General features: G+C 34.8%; 3 protein-coding genes across 3 annotated transcripts; 1 reads left to right on the forward strand and 2 right to left on the reverse strand.

The window, feature by feature from the left end:
• Positions 1-591: 591 nt before the first annotated feature.
• On the forward strand, positions 592-6337 carry LOC144854148 (betaine--homocysteine S-methyltransferase 1-like). The gene is made up of 8 exons (XM_078712045.1): positions 592-747; positions 1567-1708; positions 1999-2117; positions 2702-2893; positions 3721-3868; positions 5132-5314; positions 5546-5774; positions 6019-6337. The coding sequence occupies exons 1-8, from the start codon at positions 718-720 to the stop codon at positions 6194-6196; spliced, it is 1221 nt and encodes a 406-aa protein (XP_078568171.1). The 5' UTR covers positions 592-717; the 3' UTR covers positions 6197-6337.
• LOC144854149 (E3 ubiquitin-protein ligase CCNB1IP1-like) lies at positions 6158-11361 on the reverse strand. Its single transcript, XM_078712046.1, has 9 exons — positions 11216-11361; positions 11044-11103; positions 10512-10657; positions 9700-9835; positions 8880-8971; positions 8705-8727; positions 8456-8535; positions 6930-6968; positions 6158-6609 (listed from the first exon to the last, which is right to left on the reverse strand). The coding sequence occupies exons 1-9, from the start codon at positions 11292-11294 to the stop codon at positions 6479-6481; spliced, it is 786 nt and encodes a 261-aa protein (XP_078568172.1). The 5' UTR covers positions 11295-11361; the 3' UTR covers positions 6158-6478.
• Positions 11362-15801: 4440 nt separating this feature from the next.
• Positions 15802-22435, reverse strand: LOC144854157 (uncharacterized). The gene is made up of 2 exons (XM_078712052.1): positions 21564-22435; positions 15802-19331 (listed from the first exon to the last, which is right to left on the reverse strand). The coding sequence occupies exons 1-2, from the start codon at positions 22114-22116 to the stop codon at positions 19102-19104; spliced, it is 783 nt and encodes a 260-aa protein (XP_078568178.1). The 5' UTR covers positions 22117-22435; the 3' UTR covers positions 15802-19101.
• Between the last annotated feature and the right edge of the window lie 889 nt (positions 22436-23324).

Consider the following 23324-nt stretch of genomic DNA (forward strand, 5'->3'; position numbering starts at 1 on the left):
AAATGTTGGTTGTTCGCACGCCCGACCTGTCCACACCCTTCTCTCACTCTGACTATGGACCATGCTCTGACGATGCCACTCCTAATTAAAACATTGAATAATTTTAATATCTTATACTATAAATAATTTTAATAAATAATACTAAATAGCATTCTTACACACAGGTACGTTTATGGAATAAATCAGTGTGTGTAAATTAAATCACAGTCTACAAACAAAAATGCTCATCCACACAAACATCGTACCCATGGATGGAGTAAAGAATCATGTTCGTACCATATGTTATTGTTTTCAGTCGACCACGTGTCTCAATTTAAACCAGTTCTAGGCAGTTCCAAGATAAAACGGAATAATTTGAATAAACTAGACAGGGATAGCACTACTATTAAACATTGTGTTTAATAAATGTTGACAACATATTTTTTATTCATGTAAAAAAAAGAAATACATAAATACATGGTAACAGAAAAAAAGATAGATATAAAGACTAAAACGGAGACACATAAATAAAAAAGGAGTTTGTATTATTAATTATTACATCTTGATTTACCCGGTGAAGAATCCGTGAAGCGTGTCTGAAATATAAAAGGCACCGATTTACTAACTAGCATAAACTGGTTGGTTGGTCAGAGAACACACACAACGTGCAGCGTCGAAAGGCAGAATAAAATTACCTTAGCTCGAAATAGTATACACTAACAGTACACATTTTTTGCGATGGCAGACTTACAAACAAGATACAGAGCGGTAAGTTAATTTTGTGTTTGTTATTCCTCTACCCCCATAGCCTCCTAGGACCTATGGCTATGCTAGTAAGCTGGCTAGTATTTATTTGCATTAACCAATGTTTTTGTTATGATGTGTGCTCCTCCCTTTTGTGGGCGCTGGCCGCCGATGATTGGTGGTGTCTGATGATTGAAGGTCAAGAGAGAGTGTGAAAGTGCATTAGCACCAAAACGTGTTTATAAATGCTTAAATAGGCCTAGCTAGGCCTAGCCTCTCTAACTAGGATATTATTATTAATATTTAAAAAAGACGTTATCGCATATTTTCGCTGACCTGGATCACTAGCTACAACTGGTCTGATCCAGTTGTTCGGACCTCTACCCAAGATCAGATGATCTCTTAAAAATCAACCACTTACAAGCAGGAATGATATCAGTTAGTACTAGTACTACTGTAAATAAAATACTAAGAACATTATATTTTTAATATTTACACTTCCAACTACACTGTAAACAGTACCTAATTGTCTGAATACTGGTGGCTTGACCTGTGAAGTTTATTCCACCTTACAAAAAGTAACTTCAATTGAAATAATTCACATCATTTTAATTTACGTACTGTAGGCTAGTATTTAGTAAATTATGTATAGTATTAGTAAATAATAATAATATAATGCAATAAAAATCCATACGTTCCCGATAATTAAATCTTGAATTTTTTAGTCATCTGTGGAGAGCAATGAGTTGTGCTCAAGTATGTTTTTTGCCCTTATTTTAGAAATTGTAAACTCCTATATAGGCTGTATACGGATGAATTGCATTTAAATTATTTTTTTTTCAGGAAAAGAAATCATTTCTTGATCGTTTAAATTCCGGAGAAGTAGTTATTGGTGATGGTGGGTATGTGTTTGCATTGGAGAAACGTGGTTATGTAAAAGCTGGACCATGGACACCAGAAGCATGTATAGAACATCCAGAAGCTGGTAACGCTCAATATTATTGATTGATTGAATAACAGCTCTGTCTACACTATAAAACTAGTGATGTGCCCAAATATGGTAGTGATATGTAACATAAAGTTTGGTAGTGTAGACGGAGCTTTACAGTAAACATTTAAACTTCAAAAAGCATCCCATAAAACCTGTTCTACAGTATACCTATTGTACTATGTTTCTATTTTTTATTCTAAATTGTTTAAAATTATAATTATTTTACTGTATTCATGTCAACAAATGCCACAAATTTCAGATTGGTTAAACATTTTTGTTTTTAGTACGTCAACTTGCACGAGAGTTTGGCCGAAATGGCGCCGATGTCATGCAAGCATTTACATTCTACGCTAGTGATGACAAGCTTGCTAATAGAGGCAACAAAGCCCAAGAGAATTACACGGTATGTACCTACGCTAGTTAGTAGGCCTACCCACGTTATCTTTGTTGGGGCGCAATTAAAGGTCGCAAAAGAAAGTCGCCTCTAAATAATAAAATAGTTAAAATTATTAATTGTAAGCCTACTGATAGTTGTTTACTTTATAAACGTGAATTTATGATGACTTTTTTGTTTAATGTGTAATAGGTACTCACAATCAATTGAATTTTAATGGTAATTTTTTATATGGATTTTGGTATTTTGTGCGATCTATTTTATTGCTTTGTATTGATGCGTTTTTAATGTACAGCACATATATTTTCATATTTTTGTAAATACTGCTTTTAGCACCTTTTCATGGTTTATCCTAAATAAATAAAAAAACTCAATGCAATAGTTGATATGCTCCCACTCCCACTCCCTACATTTTCAAGCGGTCAAATAGTGCTTGTACCATAAAATTTAAATTTAGTAGCATAACTTCTTTATACACAGTATATACAGTAGTAAGAGAGAAGAGTAATAGTACAAAATCTATATTTGAAACATGGTAATCTTACATCATGTTTGCTTCAAGAATCTGAAGGAAAAGAAACTTGTTTTTGTAGGGAGCTTCAATCAATGCTGCTGGTTGCAAGATTGCCCGTGAGGTAGCTGAAGAGATAAATGGACTAATGGCTGGTGGAGTGTCACAGACACCTACATACCTGAGTGGTGCCGGGAAGGAAAAGGTACAAGAGATCTTTGAAAAACAAGCAAAGGTGTTCAAAGAAAATAATGTGGACTTTCTAATTGTTGAGGTGAGATTAGTACTTTTTATCATTGGACAATATTGTGCAACTACAGTGAAAACACTTGTAATATGTGTACTTGATTGGATGTCATTGTGGTGGGCGTGTGGACACTTGCGAAACTAAAGCTGCTAGTCCTTGCACTTTGAAATAAGCAAAGTTCCACCCAAGAAACACTGTATGGATTGGTTAGCATATTGGTTTTATATTTTTGACTTGACACAGTCCTAGCCATTGAACAAGCATTTATGCAATTGGAAATTTCACCAGCAAAAACATCAATGTAGTAGTCAATTGCAAGTGTTTTCACTATATAATGTAATCTTGTTTCAAAATATTTTGTTTATTACCATTTAATATAATCTTGTGTTAAATTTTGTTTGTAGTAACAGAGGAAAAAAAAAACATTACACAAAATTATGAATTATAAATTAAACAGCAGAAACTATGAATACTTAAAAATTGTTGATGTAATGGAATGTTTTTGGCTAGTTACCATACGGACTCAGGTATAGGCCCACCCTTTGTACATAAAATTGGAGGTGCATGCTAAACTAGCGTACATATCGGTGGTTAGATCATCTTTACAGTACCCATATATCGTCATCATTGCATAAAATAACACAAATTTAAGGGTGGTTTTGTACCTGCGTCAGTTTGTTAATTTTAGTCAAGTTTTTCTGAACAAAAAACAAACCAAATGTTGATTTTCCATCAAATTTGACCACGCATTCCATAGGTTTGGGCGGGTTAATGTTGTTTATGATTTTAGTAATATTTAAGTTTTTAACAAGTGAAATCTTTCTTCCTGTTCTGCACCTTTCAACATATCGTAGTACTTTGAACATGTTGAAGAGGCGTGTTGGGCTATTGAGGTACTAAAGAAAACCGGCATCCCAATTGCTGCCTCGCTCTGCATCGGGCCTGACGGCGACCTTCACGGGGTGTCGACAGGAGAATGTGCCATCAGGTTGGCAAACGCAGGTAGATTGTTGGGCTGAACATGATAACTGGGAGGGGAAATTGTTGTTTTCTAGTTCAATATCTAGCACTCTTTTTTTTTTATTCTACAATTGTTTGAAAATGATTGGAAACATCAAGAATTTGCAACATATACCCCAAGTTTTATTTTTATCAAAGTTATTGAATTTGTGGATGGTTTGCGGTTTCCTCTCATAAAAATGGGATTTCCCATGTTATAAAAGGGAAATTATATCCTCTAATGGTAGCCACCCTTAATATGTTAGATGGGAGGGCCTAACAATTCTTTAGGCTTTGTCAACAAAGTGAAATGAGGTGTATGTGTTAAGTGTTTTAAGGCCCACGTAGGCCAACATGATTATTCGTACGTAGAGCTCCGAGTACATGTATGTCTTTGTGTGTAGAGTCTTGGATACGAATATTTCTATACTTGTACTATACTTAACTCAAATCATTATCTTTTATTTTGTGAAACTTTCATATATATTTGCACAGGACCGTACACAAAAATAATCTCCTTATAATGCACTGTATAAAATGATATTGTGAGGTTTCTTAATTTGGGGCTTGTTTGCTTTAATGAAGTAAATAGAATTTATTTGTGTATGTACTGTAATTCATGTTTTTAGCGACTTTCAATTGTAAACATTAAAACTTTGTTTCAGTAATTGTGCACCTCAGTCATGAATACTGTACATCTTCATATAATATGGCCACCTCATTCTAATTAAGCATTAGTGGTCTATATGTACATCATCTATGCTTGTGTTAGCGCTGTATATGCTAAAATGCAATGTGAATAGGACATAGTAGGGACTTATTATTTATCTAAATTGGGAGATGTTGGTGTACTATGTATTCATGCAAACATTGTTAATAATCTGAACTCCCTTTTCCAATAGCTACATGTATGCATCAGTGCGTGATGTTAAATCTATGTTAATTATCTACTGTAGTCTCGGGAGTACCATGTAGATCACTCTCTGGCTATTTGGAATAAATGTATAGTCAAAGCATACAATATGTATTGTCTACTTGGAGTAGAGAACTTACTAAAAACAGGGTGCCATAGCAATTAGAATTAAAGGCAATTCAGAAATGATAGCGTGCTTCTAGCTTGTCAAGTGTACTACTGGTTTTGGCAACACTAATATACTTAACACCCACTTTATCATATTCAAAATAAATTATTGCGGTGTTTAAATTAAAACTAGAAAACAAGTATGTTATATTGGACTAACTATTCTTGTTGGTGATATTTTCCAGGTGCTGATGTTGTTGGCATTAACTGCCATTTTGACCCACAAATCTGCTTGGATGCTGTTCAATTGATGAAGGACGCCCTTGACGAGAAAGGTATCAAGTGCCATTTGATGGTTCAGCCGCTTGGGTTCGTAACACCAGATTGCAATCGCCAGGGTTTCATTGATCTACCAGAATTTCCATTCGGTAAGTAAAATTTACACGCCTGCAAATTCTGGTTATTGTATGCAATATTCAAACGAACGCACCTTATTATTACCTTAAGCTCTATCTACACTATCAAACTGTATGTGATGTGCCGATATGGACATGATGTCATATCACTATCATATTTGGGTATATCACTACTACACATCACACAGTTTGATAGTATAGACAGAGCTTTAACATAACATGTGTTTTGTATCTTGTATCTAGGCTTGGAGCCTAGAATAATCACCAGATGGGAAGCACATGCATTTGCTCGTAGAGCATATGAAATGGGAGTACGCTATATCGGTGGATGCTGTGGTATTGAACCATACCATACCCGTGCCATGGCTGAGGAACTTTCCAAGGAGAGAGGCTTCTTGCCAGTTGCATCTGAAAAACATGGACTTTGGGGAGCAGGACTGAAGATGCATACAAAACCTTGGGTTAGAGCAAGGTATGTAATGTAATATAATATTACAAATATAGCTTAATATCTTGGCCTAACGAGCAGTGATATAAAGATAATGAATAGGCCTGTTGTAAGCATTATGGCTGGTTTTAATACTTTATTTTTGTCAAATTTTATTTGAAAGAAAGAAGAAATAAATGTTACTTGAATGAATGGTTAAACAGTACTGTATTTTGAATTTAAAGGTTGTGTATTCATGCATTCATTTTGTTACCATTTTAATCTCCAGAGCCAGACCAGAGTATTGGAAAAACTTGAAACCAGCAAGTGGCCGTCCATATTGTTCTTCTTTGTCTAAACCGGATGCTTGGGGTGTTACTGCTGGGACAGAGGAACTAAAACAGAAGAAGGATGAGACGACCCAAAAGGAACTTGAAGCATTGTATTCCAAAGCTGATAAAAACTAATAGCAACTGAATATTGTAATGAGTACTAAATAATTGTGTAGGAATAGTTTGATTTGTTTCTAATTACCGGTATAACCAAATGAAAATGTTGTTTAAAATTGTAATAAGTTCCATGAACTAAATAAAAATCATGCCTTTTAATTTGGTTGCGAGTCTTATGTTACAGAACTTGTGGTAATAATGTGATTGTAAAATTGAAAAACCTCTATTATTCAGATGAAAATGTTTCACAGCTTATGCTGTGAAACATTTTCATTTGAATTAGCGCAACATAGAAATGTATCATTTATGTTTATTCTGCACCCTTGTAGCCTCTTTCGGTGTACCTATCTGCAAATTAAATCTGTCTTGAACATCTGCAAGATTATCAACCATGTTTCTTGGGCGTTCACTGGTGGGATTCATTACGAATTCTGAAATAATAATCCAAACATTGTAAATCCATTTTCCTAGTACAGTATCTATTACATACATGGCATTTATCAATATTTTTGCTTAGGCCCTGACATTACGATTTTCTGGATATAAAAATGTTTTTTCCGTTGTTTTTCTCTTTTCTCTGTATGAATTTTAAAGAAATTTATACTTTGATGATAGTAGTAGTACTGTACATTTTAAACTATTGCTTCCTTTTTTGTGTGTATTTTATATGTCTTGTTGAGGGCCCATAAAATCAGCTCATACTGGATGGGTCGCCCTCTTGAAATATGTTAAAATTGATCAATTCACTTACGCTGACATGGAGTTGGTCTATGGTGGTCGTGTCTGCCTTCTACAAGATGTGAGAAATGCAAAGTAAAAAGAAATCATTAATATACGTATAACAATATTAGTCTTGATCTACAGTATGTTTACATGAAGCCCAGATTCAATTTTAGGCCCTGTTCAGACCCATGGCGTTAGACCGTTTTAGCGTACGACGCTAAAAGAATGTGTGTCTGAACAGTTGGGGATTAGCGTACAACGTTGTACAACGGTTGTAGCGTTGTAGTGGAAAACGGTTGATAGTACCGTTTTAGCGTACGACGCTACTGTAAGTCAACGTTGTATCCAATCAGAACGTTTCCTGTTATGACGCGAAACAAGGTTTGACCTAGGCTGACATCTTGTATTGTCAATGGGGGAGAGATGGATTTTAACAACAAAAAGGCCAGAATAATTAAGGCCTAACTAGGCTACAAATACAACTGTTAAAAAAAACTAGGCTACAAACTACATGTATCAATTGATTACCATTATATTTTCTAACAAAATGAAATAAATAAATGCACCTTGTATTTAAACATAGTGACTACGATCCCGTCCCCTTTTAGGCCTAGCTAATAAGAGTCATTCACGAATTTCATTCAAGCTAAAAACTAGCGTGGTGGGACATCAAGTCACTCATTCATATATACAAGGCAGACTAGACTGGACAAGTTTAATGCTGAAAACCCCCTAACTTCTAAAAAATTCAGCAAACAAACAAGGGGAGCTGTGTCATTTTTATTAGCAAGTTAAGGGTTTTTTAACTGACTGGTTAACACAATCTCCATCTTCATCATTAAGAGGCCTGCTTTATTTTCGTAAACACAAGAGCCTGGGGAAAATGTTTTTTTTACTACAAAATAAAACAATAGAAACAGAAATTTGGCTTTACTATATTTTTCTTAAATAAATGCTGAGGTATGTTTTATTTACGGCAAATTTTGTCATAATTGTAGGGCTGAGATCTAGGCCTATATACAGTGGAAATAATGATGAAAACACGTGGGTAAGAGCACATAAATATGCAACTAGAACCAACCTGAATGACGCACTTCCGTTGTAACGATAATCGTACGCTATGGGTCTGAACACCTAATTTTTTTCTCTGCGGTTTGTAATGTGACCTTGCTAGTAACGTTGTACGCTAAAACGGTCTAACGCCATGGGTCTGAACATAGCCTTAGTAGCAAGGTGAACAAAATTAATGTTGACATGGACTTATTTCAGATTTCACATGTGAATGCATCACTTGACAAATGTAACATAAGTCAGGAGTTCTTTTAAATGTGAACATAGCTTAAGTTGATGGTTCTTACCCCTGACATCGGTAGGAAAAGGGTGCATTGATTGACAAATGTAACATAAGTTAGGAGTTCTTTTAAATGTGAACACAGCTTAAGTTGATTGTTCTTACCCCTGACTTCGGTAGGAAAAGCATGCATTGATTGACAAATGTAACGCAAGTTAGGAGTTCTTTTAAATGTGAACACAGCTTAAGTTGATTGTTCTTACCCCTGACATCGGTAGGAAAAGCGTGCATTGATTGACTTGACTGTCCACATGATGAAATGTTATTCACAGATAAACTTCGACTGAAATGTAAAATAAGGTCCACAATAAATTATGTGATTATGCTTTAACATTTTATCATGGTTTAAAAATAGATAAAGCTTTGGCAGGAAATTTATTGTGAAAAGAAAATTTTTTTTTTACGCCTTCCTGGGGTTTTTAAAACAAAAATTACAAACAGTGGTGACTCACCGTCTAAGTGCATCATACATGCTCTGAAATAAAGAAGAATTGTGTAGTTGTAATTACTATATATTTATAGTGCAATACTTGGGTAAATAATAAATGCACAATCCCAAAGATACACACTGTAGTGTGTTATGATATTATGATTGCCTAACTAAAATGTATTACAGAAGATTTTAACCTGTAGCTTCTGGTACTGCCTGTTCCTCTCCATCAACTTTGAAGAAACTTCATTCAGTCGCTTCACTGTATTTTCGAGTTCCTTTCTTGTGGCTAGGAGGTTTGGAAGATTATAATTGGAAGGTTGAAATAAATTATAGTACAGTACAATGACATAGTACTTTAGAATGTGCAAAATAACTAACCACATACAGTATCTATTCATTCTCTTTTTATTGTTTCATTTCTTTTTTGATAAAAAATTTCACCTCAATTTTGCTATTTACAAGGCTAATATTGTCCATTATTTTGTTTAAACCTAAGATTTGATACCAAGCATAGCAGCTGCACACAACCTAATTTACACCAAAGATATTAAATGTATAACACCTGATTGGATTCATGCAATTTGATTAGTTAATTAGGCATCGCGTGTCATTTGGAATTAGCTCTATCTCATGGAAAAGTAATATTTAATGGTGATAATGAACAGCTCTAATGCATGTTCAGCTTTTTTGCCTAGTGACATTGTTTATCGCATTCGGAAATCAACTTGCTTTGCACGCCGTCTATAACTGTTTTTGACCGGACTAGCATTCGTCAATGATTTACGATGGATGAATTAGGTAGGTGTGTTAAAAACATATAATGAATGTTTTGTATTCGTTGAATGGAGAGAATATTTTATTCGTTGAAAAATTGACTGCTCTATTTTAAACTCGACTCGCGCCTCTTTAAAAATAGAGCAGTCAATTTGTCAAGTCATGAAATATTCTCACCATCCAACTCATAAACATCCATTATAATTTGTATAATACTGTATATAGTATTGAAATTCTTACTAGAGATCTGGCTTTTAAGAGCATCTATTTCAGCCTGTGTCTGGGATACAACTTGATCATAATACTTTTCCATTTGAGACTGTTTGTCCTTGGTTTTAGTGATGGTGTATTCTTGGAAGACTTTCTCTTGATGATTCTATTAAAAAGTTTGAGGAGTATAATTACATATAAAACTGTAGACCTATTAACATATTTACAAAACAAGTCTTAGTTATAATTTACATATTTTTAGAAAATATTATGTGAGCATACATCCATTTTTATACTTGTTTTACATTTATCTTCTTATTTGTTGTTGTTTGCTTGCTCAGGGAAGAGTGAAATTACATTTAATGAAAAGAATACACGCAGTACAGTATGTAGATCCTTTAAAATATACATTGTACTGTATATATCTATTAATTTATAGTTATAACCGCTTAAAACGCATTTGGCATGATTAATTATTTTGTTTTTCGCACTTTATTAAAGATGGCACCTGCATTTTTAAAAATTTTATTACAGGATGGATAAACTAAATAAAAATTTATCAGGCTTATAAACTAATCTCATTTGAGGCTTAGAGAGTGGAGTTGAAAGAGTCGTGAGTTACAGGCACTAGATTAAAAACTAGAGCTTTGAATTGGAAGGCAAGCTGTTACAGCTCCACTACAGTACCGTTTTGGAGTCATGTTACTTCTACCAAAAATAGTTTTAAAATATTTAATTTAAATTTCGTTTCATGGACTTTATATGATTTTGCATTACTGTATGTAAAATTAAAAAGTATGAATGTAGTTTGGTCCTATAAGGTCAAATGTCAAAGTGCAAACCTGATAAGTCCAAAAGGCTATAGCTCTTGCACAAACCTCTATGGCAACCTCTGGTCTCTGACCTGCAAGGACCATTGATTTGTACTGTTCACTTGGAGACAGGTCAATCCGAATGATGTCCAGTTTACCTGATAAACTTGACTCGCCTGTTAAAACAGAAGTCATTTTGTTATTATTAGACAAACAACTGCATAGATAGTTAACCTTGAAAAAATTAGTAAACAATTTTTTTATTTTTAATTTAATGTTACATAATAGTTCTTCTAAAAATGGATTGAAAAACAAAAGATCACTAATTTACCTGAAAAATTTCTAATTTAAAGGAAAAATAGTCAACAGAAGCCAAATTTCTGTCAGACAACATGATTTTTGGTTATGCTGTCTTTTAATATTAAGTGAAATCATTATTTATGTTAATTTTTTTTTCAGTGAGAAAAAATAGCATATTTCAAGTAGTTTTGTGTTTACCAATAGTAATAATAGTATACATTTTAAAAAATCAAAATAGTTTTTGTTTTTCTTTTAAACTTACAAGCTGGACAGGAATAAGATTTGTTAAATTCTCTGGATCCATCTTCGTCACAAAATATATCTAAAAATATGTTAATGAGAGAAACTCAAGAACAACACTGATAAACAAGGATACTGTATTACAGTAAAATAATTTATCTACTTAGAAAAGTAGTGTTATTTTCGAAGGATACGAGAACATGATGTCACCCATGCAAAACCTGACAACTGCTTGCGGCATTTCTTGAAATTACAAACCATTTCACAATCCATATCTTTGCTTTGTTGATTGAGGCCTGCAGTTTCTTATTTTTCTGGAAAAAAGTATATTAGTATATAAACAACAAAGAAGCAATAAAAGTATGGCACAGGCCCGTAGCCAGAATGCATCATAGGGAGGTTTTCTTGACACCAATTATTTTGCGAGCGCAGCTCTCAGAGCAATTTTGGTTGTTTTAATCAGCTTACAGAGACATTTTTTACCTACTAAAATCTGAGTTATGCAAAGAAATTATATAGTACACTACAGTATTCTATAATTGATAATTAATTGCACGATTTTGGAAGTGGGGCCTTTGTTTTTCAAGGAGGGGTTCGCTGGTAAAAGGGGGGTTCGTGCAAAAGGGGGGGGGGGGCGGTTAGTTGCCTACAAACAATCCCCCTGGCTACGGGCCTGGGGCTAGAGGTGCTGCTGTATTATCCATATTTAGGATTATGTTCAGGTTTCAACCACTTTTTATTAATGTTCGCCTTACCCGGAACCTAACAGTAACATTATAAGTATAAAGGAAACCTTAATAGGCCTAGTTAGGCTAGGCCTCGTTATCAAACGTCACTAGCTAGGTCTGGCAAGATGGTAATACTAACAGGCTACCTAGCCTACTAGAAAGACCCGCCTCTAGGCATAGCTAAGGCCAGAGCCTTATAGGCCTAGTCTAGAGCAGATCTAGCTAGTCTAGGGCCAGGCCTATGCCGATGGTTATGTAGGCAACTAATCTAGGGCCTGGCATGGGCTTTTACCTACCTAGTTAGTAATAGTAGGCCTAGGCTAGGCCTAGTACCAGGCCCGTAGCCAGAATGCATCAGAGGGGGGTTTTCTTGACACGAAGTATTTTGCGAGCGCAGCGAGCAACTGTAGGCTGGGGGCCAGGGGGCCGCCAAGGGCCCCCGGTCGGAAGCTTTGGCTCTCAGAGCAATTTCAGTTGTTTTAATCAGCTTACAGAGACATTTTTTACCTACTCAAATCTGAGTTATGCAGAGAAATTATATAGGCTAGTACAGTATTATGGAAGTTAGTAGTACTGATCATGAAATACAGCTTTATTGTTGCAAAAAAGTATATTATATTAGGCCCTTAAATAATTTCTTATCCTATAAACATAAAAAACAAATAGTACCGTATATTTCGGTGTACAAGTCGCACCCGTGTATAAGACGCACCCATAACGGAGACTGAAATATTAGTATTTTTTATGTAGTCGATGCATAAGACGCACTTATTTCTAGGCCGAAATTTAAACATTTTACAATCAAAACAATGGTATTTTAATAATAAAACAACGATATTTGAGACATATTTATTAGAATCAAATGATATAATTTTGTTTGATTTCCTTTATTATTACATCGTAATCAGTCTCTACTTCAACTGAACGTTCAATGAAAAGGGAGATCCCCATATTTTTTCAGTTACGATGCACTGTGTGGGTAGGGCTAGCCTATGTCTATTTAAGTAACTTTAATTTCATATTATTTAAATATATACCTTCTTATTGTGTGTATGACCATTATAAAATCAATCCAAATGATGTTCAGTTTTTTGGGCTGATAATGAACCAGGAATATCATGTTGGGTAGGCCTATATGAAAATCTTTCCTATTTCCATGCATGCATTACAGCAATATGAGGAGAGGAGAGCACTAACCATGTGCTCCTTGCCTGGTGGCCAGCACTGTTGGCCATATACATTATGAGATTAGGGGAAGCTACTTAACACAATAACAACACACTCTTTTAGATATCGCTTGACATACGAACTATTGCCTACATGATTATAAAATTATGTGATTGTTGACATAGAGATGTAATAAAATAAACCACCGTGATCAAGGGACATAGTTATTGTGTAATTAAAATGTGACACCACCGTAATTAATGGACTCTTCCATAAATGTGTTGCGCTGTGATGCTGCATGCTGCTAGAGAATACACACCCGCGAGTTCAGAGAGTACTACTAGGCCTGGGTAGAATATCTAATGCTTACCTTAACTAAAAATTCAATAACAGGAGTGAGTAACTAGCTAGGCCTACATTGCAGAGTAGTACACTATTTTTAATTAATTTAAGTATACTATTAGTAGGTTGGTAATTAAATTAATTAGGGTAAAATTTAGAGGTCAAATTTGCGTGTCAAAAGTGCGTCTTATACACAGAAATATACGGTAGGCCTACGTACACGTACCAATTTAACTCAGCACCATTTTTATTCAAGTTTACACAGTGAAATTCTTTGGTTTAATGAAAAATATTTCCAGGAAAAAAATAAAAATCCCCAAAAAGATTGAACTGAACTGAACGTGATCTTGTGCGTTCCGAAAAGCCCGGCCGAAGCACGCGATTGGTCAGTCCATTTTTCTGTCATATTTATAACCATCATCTCTCAACAATCTCTCGATCTCACGCTCAGCAGTGAATTTGACATCGGACACTCTGTATATTCGATCGATTTAAACATAGTCAGTAGAAGTAAAATGACCAAAAAATCTGCTATAGGCCTAATTGATAATTAATTGCACGATTTTGAAAGTGGGGCCTTTGTTTTTCAAGGGGGGTTCGCTGGTAAAAGGGGGGTTCGCGCAAAAGGGGGGGGGTTCGCCCGAACCCCAAAAAACCCCCCTGGCTACGGGCCTGACTAGTACTAGGCCTAGTAGTAGTTTAGGCCTAGCTAGGCTAGTTTTAGGCCCTAATTAATTAACTAGCCTACTAGGGCTACCCTATAGGCTAGTAGGCTCTAGACTTGGCCCTACTACTACTATTTAGTGGTACGTGTACGTGGAGGAGGATCGCCTAGCCCAGGCCTACACCACACACTCTTGCTAGCCTCCTACTAGGCCTAGGCTAGGCCTAGGCTAGGCTAGGTCTAAAGGCAGGCCTACAGAGTTCAGTTCAAACTCACATTTTAAAAGGTGTATATGCAAGTCTAACAGCTTGACTTGAGCAGCATTGACGGCCAGTTTAAGAGCCTGGCTGCTGGTAGGTCCGGTCGTAGGTAGCTAGCCTAGGTATGCCTAGCCCTAGAATCTTTAGCCAGTTAGATTAAACGAAACCACCATCTCCTCGTAGGCTAATAACTAGCGCGATGCCGTGATTATGTGTGGGGTCCGTGACGACACGACGTACGCACGTCACACAGTGTGTGGCATCTGATTGGTCAGAAGTTAACGTCCATGATGCCAATATTTCGAAAAGTTTTTAGATATAGAGGGCAGTAGTGCATTTAAACAAAATAGATTTAATCAATTATTTCCTCCATGCAATAAATATCGAATGCTTTCTGCACGGTTCATTATAATAACAAGGAAGAGTGAACCACTCTTTCCTGATAATTACAATACAGTAATGAAATCCAAATCATTTTTGCTTTGATATTTGCTCTTCTTAAAGATGTATTGTCCCTTGAAACACAAAAAAATGAAGGTCAAAATATTCTAAATTTAAATTGGCCATATTAAAGTAATATTAAAGTTATTCACTTTAAGTCGAAAATTCAAGCTAAAAGCAACAAGTTTACGTAATTAACAGGTAAATTAGTTTTTTCATTTCGTCTGGAAAATCGTCGTGAGCGAAAGTAAACAAAGATTTCAAACCACGAGTATGCATTATGCATATGCTAATTAGGATTGTTTACAACTCGTCATGGTTGAGAAGGTGTTTTCACACAGATCGTGAGGAAGTTTTATGATTATACATACAGAGTAGCCAAACAAGCGCGTTTCATTATGGGGTATGTTTTGATCGAAAACTTTGACTGGAAGTCAGAGTTTTTTTTAACAAAAAAACGTCTGTATTTCAGTTAAATGATTTTTTTTTTGACAAATTTTTGGTGATAGTTAATAACTATTATGATACTTCAAAATGACCCACCTTTTTTCGAAATCTGTTATTTTTTATTTTTTTGGAATTAGTCAAAGGGACAATACAAAATAATTAGGCATTCATTTTATCGTGACTATTATTTTCACCTCACCAAAGTGGTTCTATTATCCAAGCATGGGATGTTTTGTAACATAAGTTCTGCCTTTCAATAAAATTGTTGAAATACAACTCTTCTCTGATTAAAGGTCATATTTTTAGTTCTAATTAGCCCTTTACACTAAGTACTGTATTTTGATAAACATGTGTGGGTTAATTTCCTAATTGTTATCATCAACCATGTTTCTCCATGCATCAATTATTTAACCTCCAATTAAAACCCTTATCATTTTAACAGGAAGTCTCACACAGTACAGTACGTCTGTACTTCCTTTCTGTCTGTGTGTTTTACTATACTTCTGAACATGCTCCAAAAGTTTGTCTGGGGAGTTAAGCCATGATGCATCTTTGATGGTATAGCTTTGGAGATGGAATAAATATTTTAAATTACAATAAAACCACAGTCAGAAATGTACAGTACTGTATCAATCTATCATGATAAATGACACATCATCATTATTGTTTTAGCTGCTCAAAACATAAATACTATATGAAAATAAAAAACTAAACAAATTTATTATGATGGTCTCTAAAACAGTTTTATTTTGGCACTTATCCCCATTGTCGATATTTAATAAATAAATTACAAGATTTTTCAATCCATTCATTTTTAACTTACAGTAGTTGGCCTACATTTTTAATTTTGTTATAAATTCCCTAAACAGAATTAAATAAAAGAAAAATTCACAATCAACAAAAGATATGTACAGAATATATATTTGCTATAAAACTAGATTATTATAAAGATTATATAAACATGAAAACTATAAACAGAATTGAATAAACGCTTATTCCATATCTTTCTTCTAATAAAATAATAGATTAAATTATACCATTTCCAATGAGACCATGGCTACATAACCCGACCCGCAGGTTACACATGGTTCATATCATTCTATGACAACAAAAAAATTGCACACACATTTTATCTTTCTGCCTTTATGAGCTTAGCACCCATCTTTACAATGTTGTATCAAGCGGCGTCATAACCGTTTAATGACGTCAATAACGTTTACACTTCCCCACACTTAACAACCCCACATCCATAAGAAGGCTATAACTGTTATAAAGGATTATACTTTTAAAGGAAACCTCTATTAAAGGGACAAATTCCTGTGAAATGAACGAAGGAAAATGTATGTTTTAACCTCTTTTAACACCATGGTCAATCAACCTCTATTAAGTGGACATCCCTATCAAGAGGACAGTTTTTTTGGTCCTGAATGGTGTCCCTTTAGGTGTTTCACTGTAAAAGCTATTTATAAAAATATGTACCCTCCTCAAATTATGCTTTTCCTCTTTACTGTCTGGCATGGTACACACACCACTGACATATCACATATCTTATACTTCTGTCATTCAGCTGCTATTTTATCTCATGTTGAAATAAGTATCACTTTACTAATTTATCCATGTTATAATTATTTCATCGAATAAAAATTATTTACAATCATATTTAAGTTCTCTCTACAACTTTCAGACAACCCTCTCAAAACCAGACATTCCTTATCATATGGATAATAGGCCTAGATACTGTACTTCTGTTGTGGCTACTATTTCAATTATGTACATTTAATCATTCTAAATTATATTTACATGTTTGTTCATTATTACTGTATACTATCTTAAGATCTTTTTACACTATCAAACTTTATGTGACAAAAAATGTGATGTGCCCATCCATATATGGATATGAAGATGTCATCACTACCATACTTGGGCACATCATACTTTTTTTGTCTGAAAACTAGTTTAATAGTGTAGACAGAGCTCCTGTACAAAGTCAACAGTTTTAATACCAGTTCCAGAATAATGTGAGTTGTGAGTGGGTCACATTTAGTTTATGGTCTAAAATACAAATGTTACCTTTAAACTAATCATATCATTATCTCATTCCTATTTCATTATTATTTGAACTCTTCAAATTTAATTTTCAAACCATTGTATAAAACAAGTATATTATACAAATAATTGCATGCGCTTGCAATTTAAAGTAATAAATAACTAAATATTACTCAAATAGTTACAAAAACATTTAGAACTTTTCTGTAATAAATACATACAAAGAAAGGTTGCAGATTTAAATTAAATTGCAAAATAACATTTTAATGCCAAATAAAGAAAATGTTAGTTTCACCTGATGATGATTGCAACCATGAAATTTTAATGCAAAAAAGTGACTAATTTACTGAATATGACAAAACAATATTAAACAAAAGAACAAAAATAATTTGGCTTCAAAAATTTGATGAGGAATGGTTGAGAAACTATACAATACATTTTTGTGTGTATTTAGCCTAAAAAATAACAATCTCAATTTCCACTCCCATTTTAAATTAGAGTTGGTTTTATACCACTCCTTATTGTGAACATTTTGGCACTTTCTGAATTGAGCACATGGCACAGACACAAGGGATTGTTGATTATGCCCTTGAAATGTCTGAACCACAGGAAGTTCACAAACCTTCACATTTCTATGAACCTATCTCAATAATAGAGGGGGTACTTCATAAATACAGTACTGTATGGGAAATCCCTGTATATGACATCAGTGAAAAATGTTTATATAAATGATACAATTGTTTGATGTCGGAAAAGACCTAACAATAATCCATGTAGCCTAGTTACACATAATAAATTAAACATTTTGCTTGGACCTACTTCAACAGTCCGAGTTATTCCAATCACAATCAAGAATGTACTGTATACTGTACGTCTACCCCACAGCTCCATGTTTTGAGGCGTAATCTTTTACCTTGAGAGAGTACAAAATTAAAGGTTGTATGTCTATTACTACTACTATATATTGCTTGGCATGGTCAACCATGCTATTCTATTGGCACTTTTTCGATACATATATGACCATGCACTTAGGGTATGTTCAGAGTCACGGAGTTACGGTGGAGTTATCTACGCAAGGCGTACGGTAATCCGTGGCGTTAAAAGCCAAGGTGTTCAGACACAACGATCAACATTCCAATGCCTTGCTGATCAGGTCAAAGCAGATAGAACTATATGTATACATTCATGACAATGCATGAAAGTTTACATCTTTTACATTGTTTTTTGCTATTTTTATTAATATAATGTTACCTTCAAATATACTGATTTGTTCTTACTACTTGTAGAATTGCATTTTAATTCAAAACAATTTAAAACGTAATTGTTACACGGACAATTATCTGATTAATTGATTTAATTTATGAAAATATCATATCACTGACGCCAACTTTACTGTTCTTTAAAATCTGAACCTGAAAATACATTTGACATAGCTATTTCGCTGTCGTATCATAGGGTACGGGTATGTAGTTGCTGTCTGCTAATTGTGGTCGTGTATTTTCATTGGTTAAGGTTGAAATCACTGATGCATCACTGGATTAGCGGTATGAAATCTACCCTCTCCCGCTAGAGTTATTAACGCCACTGGCGCGGAGTACCAGCTTCCTAACGCTAATCTAATCAAAAATATGTACGCCGCTTACATAACTCCACCGTAACTCCGTGAGTCTGAACATACCCTTAGTTTACTGTACTACATGCCAAGGATACAAAACAAGCATTTGACACACTGTTGACCTTGCTGATAGTCAGAAACAAAGACACACAGTCAACCTACAGCTAACCATGCCGATAGCCGAAGAATTATATCAAGCACAGTCAACATGCTGATAATCTCACAATAAAAGTTGACTATCAGCACAGTCAACAGTGCTCATAGAAAATTTAAAAATCACATGCATGGTTGTATGACCAATAGCCTTATAGTGTTATGTGGTATATATAACAGTCCTTATTGATGCAGTGTAGGCCTCGGTAGATGCACCTCATGGTGATGTGTTATTGCTTTCCCGCTGCCTCTGTATCATCTCCGGTTGAAAATTTGGATGTCGCCGCGCATGTTTCAAGAGGTGGTCACTTCTCATAAACCGCTTATCACACAATGGACACGCAAACTTTTTTTCACCCGTATGTGTTCGATAGTGACGAGCAAGTTCATCCGATCGAGCAAATCGTTTGTTACAGTCTGTCCATGTACACGGATACGGCTTTTCACCTAAAAACACAGAAAAAAGAAACACCAAATATTAGTCTATCTTGATACAGTACTGCCACTCCTATTGGTTGTAAAAAAGGTGTGGCTACATACTGTAATATTTCCTATTTTATTAAAAAATTGTCTTAACCCTTTGAAGACCGAGGTTTCTAGCCCAAGTGACCAAGGCTAAATAAGGTATTTTTAATAAATTTAGGAAAAATGCAAAATACATTTTTATGACTGTATCTTTCTGCAAATGTTGTTGGTTTTATTGTTATGTGTTGGCTTTCCGAAAAATTGCAGTTTTTTGTGCCTAGGTCAAAGGTCAAATGCTCAAAAAGTGCAATTCAGTGACCCCAAAAAGTCAACTGCTACATATACAGGCCTCGCACCCTTGGACAGTAAATTTTCTTATATGGGATACAGGCCACATCTTCAAAGGGTTAAAATATAGGTAAAATAATATGGGACATGAGGAAAGCTAATATTTATACACAGGGGCGGATCAAATGGCAAACGTTAACATTAATAGTCAAATAGATAAAAAAATAGTTCACAATTTAATTTCAATTTTCATCACAGGGTAGTGCGCATCAAAAGCGCAAACCGACTGGATCCGCCTCCGATAGCAATATTGATACAAATTTAACAAAAAAATTAAATAATATATTTCAGTTTGAAAAAAGAAGTCTTTGTTGTGATTTTTTTCACATATTAATCATTTTTATTGTTTTAAACATAATATTACAGTAATTCAGTATGATACCAGTATTGCTTGGATAGTTTAGTGTTTCTTAAAATGGAATAACACCATTTCACAAGCACCTTTAAAAGGTTTATCATTATTACAATGTTTAGTACTATGAACAGTAACTACTTTGTCTGTAAAACCTCAAAGCCATGTGCTTTTGGGACAAAGAAATTTGGAAAAGTTTCCTTCTTTCAACTTTGTTTATCTTATCAAGTGAGGTGTAACCCATAGGCAGAACAAAGGGGTTTCATGGCCAACCAATTACTATTTAATGCCATGCTGGGTTCCCACATTTTCTATGAACTGAGACAGAAAAGATTATAAATATTACTACTAGACAGGTTAAGTAGTATAATTTATTTATTTACATTTAAGAATCATTATGATAACTATATTTATAAAGAGGTTTGAGGATAAACATGTAAACACAATTAATGGCCATAATTAACCTATTTACACTATAAAGGGTACATCCCCACAAAAAATATTGATTGGAATGGATACTGGTAGGCCTTTTACCTATAACAAAAAATATATATAACCATTTTGAATTATAATTTCTCAAAAGTAGTAGATTTTTCAACTAACATTTATTTATTTTCTTATTTTATACTTGAAATAGTTTACTAAAGATCAAAGATCATGTAGCTAGTACAATCAGTATTTTCACAAAAATAAAACCTGTACATTGAAAACAATGTACCCATTGTCAATGCATGGACCTATGTGTGTAAAGCTCTGTCTAAACTATCAAAATTTATGTGACATGATGATGTCATATCACTACCATATTTGGGCACATCACACTGTTTTTGATCTGATAGTGTAGACAGAGCTTAACATAGGCGGGATTAACCCCACCAAAATGTTGACGTCAGAACTATTACAGGCCCTGCTGAGTTCTTCCTATTTAAAAATCCTGGATCGGCTGCTGCTGTAATGTATTTATTATTTGTTTACGAAAAATCATGTCTGCCTCTCAAATTCAATCAGATAACATGGACAGAATATTCTACATATGACATCATAGTGTGGTAAACATCAGTATATATATTACGTAATTTTTAAGATACAGTATAACTATAAGGAAAAGAATCATTATTGAAGTCAATCATTATGGCACATAATGATAGGAAAAATAATGCCACGCCCCATTTCAATAAAACATATAACTGATCATTGTACTGTATCTCAGTACAGCATTTTATAAATACACAACGGTGTATACAATAATATACATATACTGTATACCACTTTACCTAACATTATTTATGTTCATTTAAAAGTGCAAAATAAATTTTAAAAACACATAAAATGAAGTTAATACAGATTAAATAAAAATTGTGTTTTGTGCGCAATGTCCATCACAAACTTGGCAATATTTTTTTTTTATTATTTAAACAAAAAAAAATAAAATCATTTTTCTAGGCTAGGCTTATTACATGACAAAGGAAGCAAAGAAAGATAGCGATTAAAAAAACAATGAATTATTAATTTACCTGTATGTGTCCTTAGGTGAGCTTTAAGATGTGAAGACTTGCCATACACTTTACTGCAATTCGCGTAGTGACATTCGTGCTTCTTTGGGGTCACCGGGCTTCTACCAGCGCTTCTTGAACGATTTCGCCTGGCCCTTTGTTTCCCTCCACCACGTTGCTTGTCCATCTCGACAGGTGTTCCAGATCTCGACTGATCACTCTCCGAATAACCACTATCAAAATTTTCTAAACAACCAGAATCTAACGAATGTGTCGGGGACGGTGGGCAGTCAAGTGGGGTTGGAGAAAAGCACTTTAAATCGGCAAGAATACGGGCTACAGACACAACTGACACCTCGTTTTCGTCCGTGTTGTTATTTTGTTCACAGTGCTTAGCAGCTTCCTGTTTAGCCTCGTGTTGTAGGCCTAGGTCGACCGACTGTTTTAAGCACTGCCTTTCTGAGCACGTTCTCTTTTTCGCAGCAGCTAAAGTAAGAAGACAGTGTGCGGCGTATGCTGTATCTGTTTCATACACACTATTCCATTCACTGTTATTATTGTTATATACTGCCATTTGATTTTCCCCTACCTTTAAATAAAAGATTGAACGGGAGCTTATTTCCGCACGTGGTAGTGTTATTATCCAGTCTGTTGTCAAGCGGTCCTTTTGTCTTCCAGAAAATAATATCCTCCACCTTACAATTTACGAAACCGATTGAATTTCTTGATAAGATGAAATCTAAGTTAACCATGTAAACGTTCGGTGTAAATATTTGGATTAAATGAAATCGTTGTGCAATAAACCAAGGCATATACTTCCCGCGTACTGTACTTGTTGCTTTGTTGTTATTGTCTACCTGAACCTGAAAAATTGTCGCAGCTGATATAGGATTGTTCTGTGAAGTGTGTCGAAGGCTCAGATGGGGGCGTGACAAAGTTAGCACAAAGGAAATAAAACTACTGTTACGTCTGCTTTGCTGTCGTTTATGGAACGCCGTTACTGACTTCTGCCAGGGAAGATTATTATGTACATTTTATTTTTATGTTTAGTTGTAAAGAAAGATTTGGTTGTTATTGGTGCATTTTATTTACACAACTAACGCAGGTCCAGGATTTTCTGAAGGGGCGGGTGGTGGAGGGGGTGGAGGGACTCGTTGGGGCGCAACTATAGAGAGTCCACACCCTCATACCATGGTGGGGCTGAGTTGATGCGATTTTGAAAATGACACCTCTCTATGGTCGGAAATGGCACTCTCGCGTTATTATAAATGTATTAACAATTTATATTTTAAATATGAAAACTGAGGTACTAGCCTATAAAAAAGTGACATTTTCCACTATATTTTGAGGACTTATTTTAAAGGCAACAGAAATGGGAATTTTAAATAGACGAAAACAACACACATGGACTAAACCCCCATGATGGGTAAAGACCTTCACTCGTTAATCGAAGCTGCTTCGCGCGCCGAATTTATGTTTGATAATTATGACCCTTGTTGTACTTGTTTCAAATTACTGTTGATATACTTATGTTATTATATAAATATCGTGGTGGTTTTAAAGTCGTCGTCATTACAAGTCATTTTTGGCTTATATAAAGAGGGGGGGGGGGGGGGGTCGCCGCGTGCGTGTCGTTATTAAGGTCAAAATTGCTATCCATGTAGGCCTATTCAGGTTTGACGTGTGTAATGAAATATAGTCACGACTACTGAGTAAAATGTATTGATCAATGATCAGGTTGATCGATAGTCAATTATTGCACGCCGTGTGTTGCAATATTTA

The sequence above is a fragment of the Antedon bifida genome, chromosome 10, assembly GCF_963402885.1.
Source record: "Antedon bifida chromosome 10, ecAntBifi1.1, whole genome shotgun sequence".
In the NCBI taxonomy this organism is placed as follows: domain Eukaryota; kingdom Metazoa; phylum Echinodermata; class Crinoidea; order Comatulida; family Antedonidae; genus Antedon; species Antedon bifida.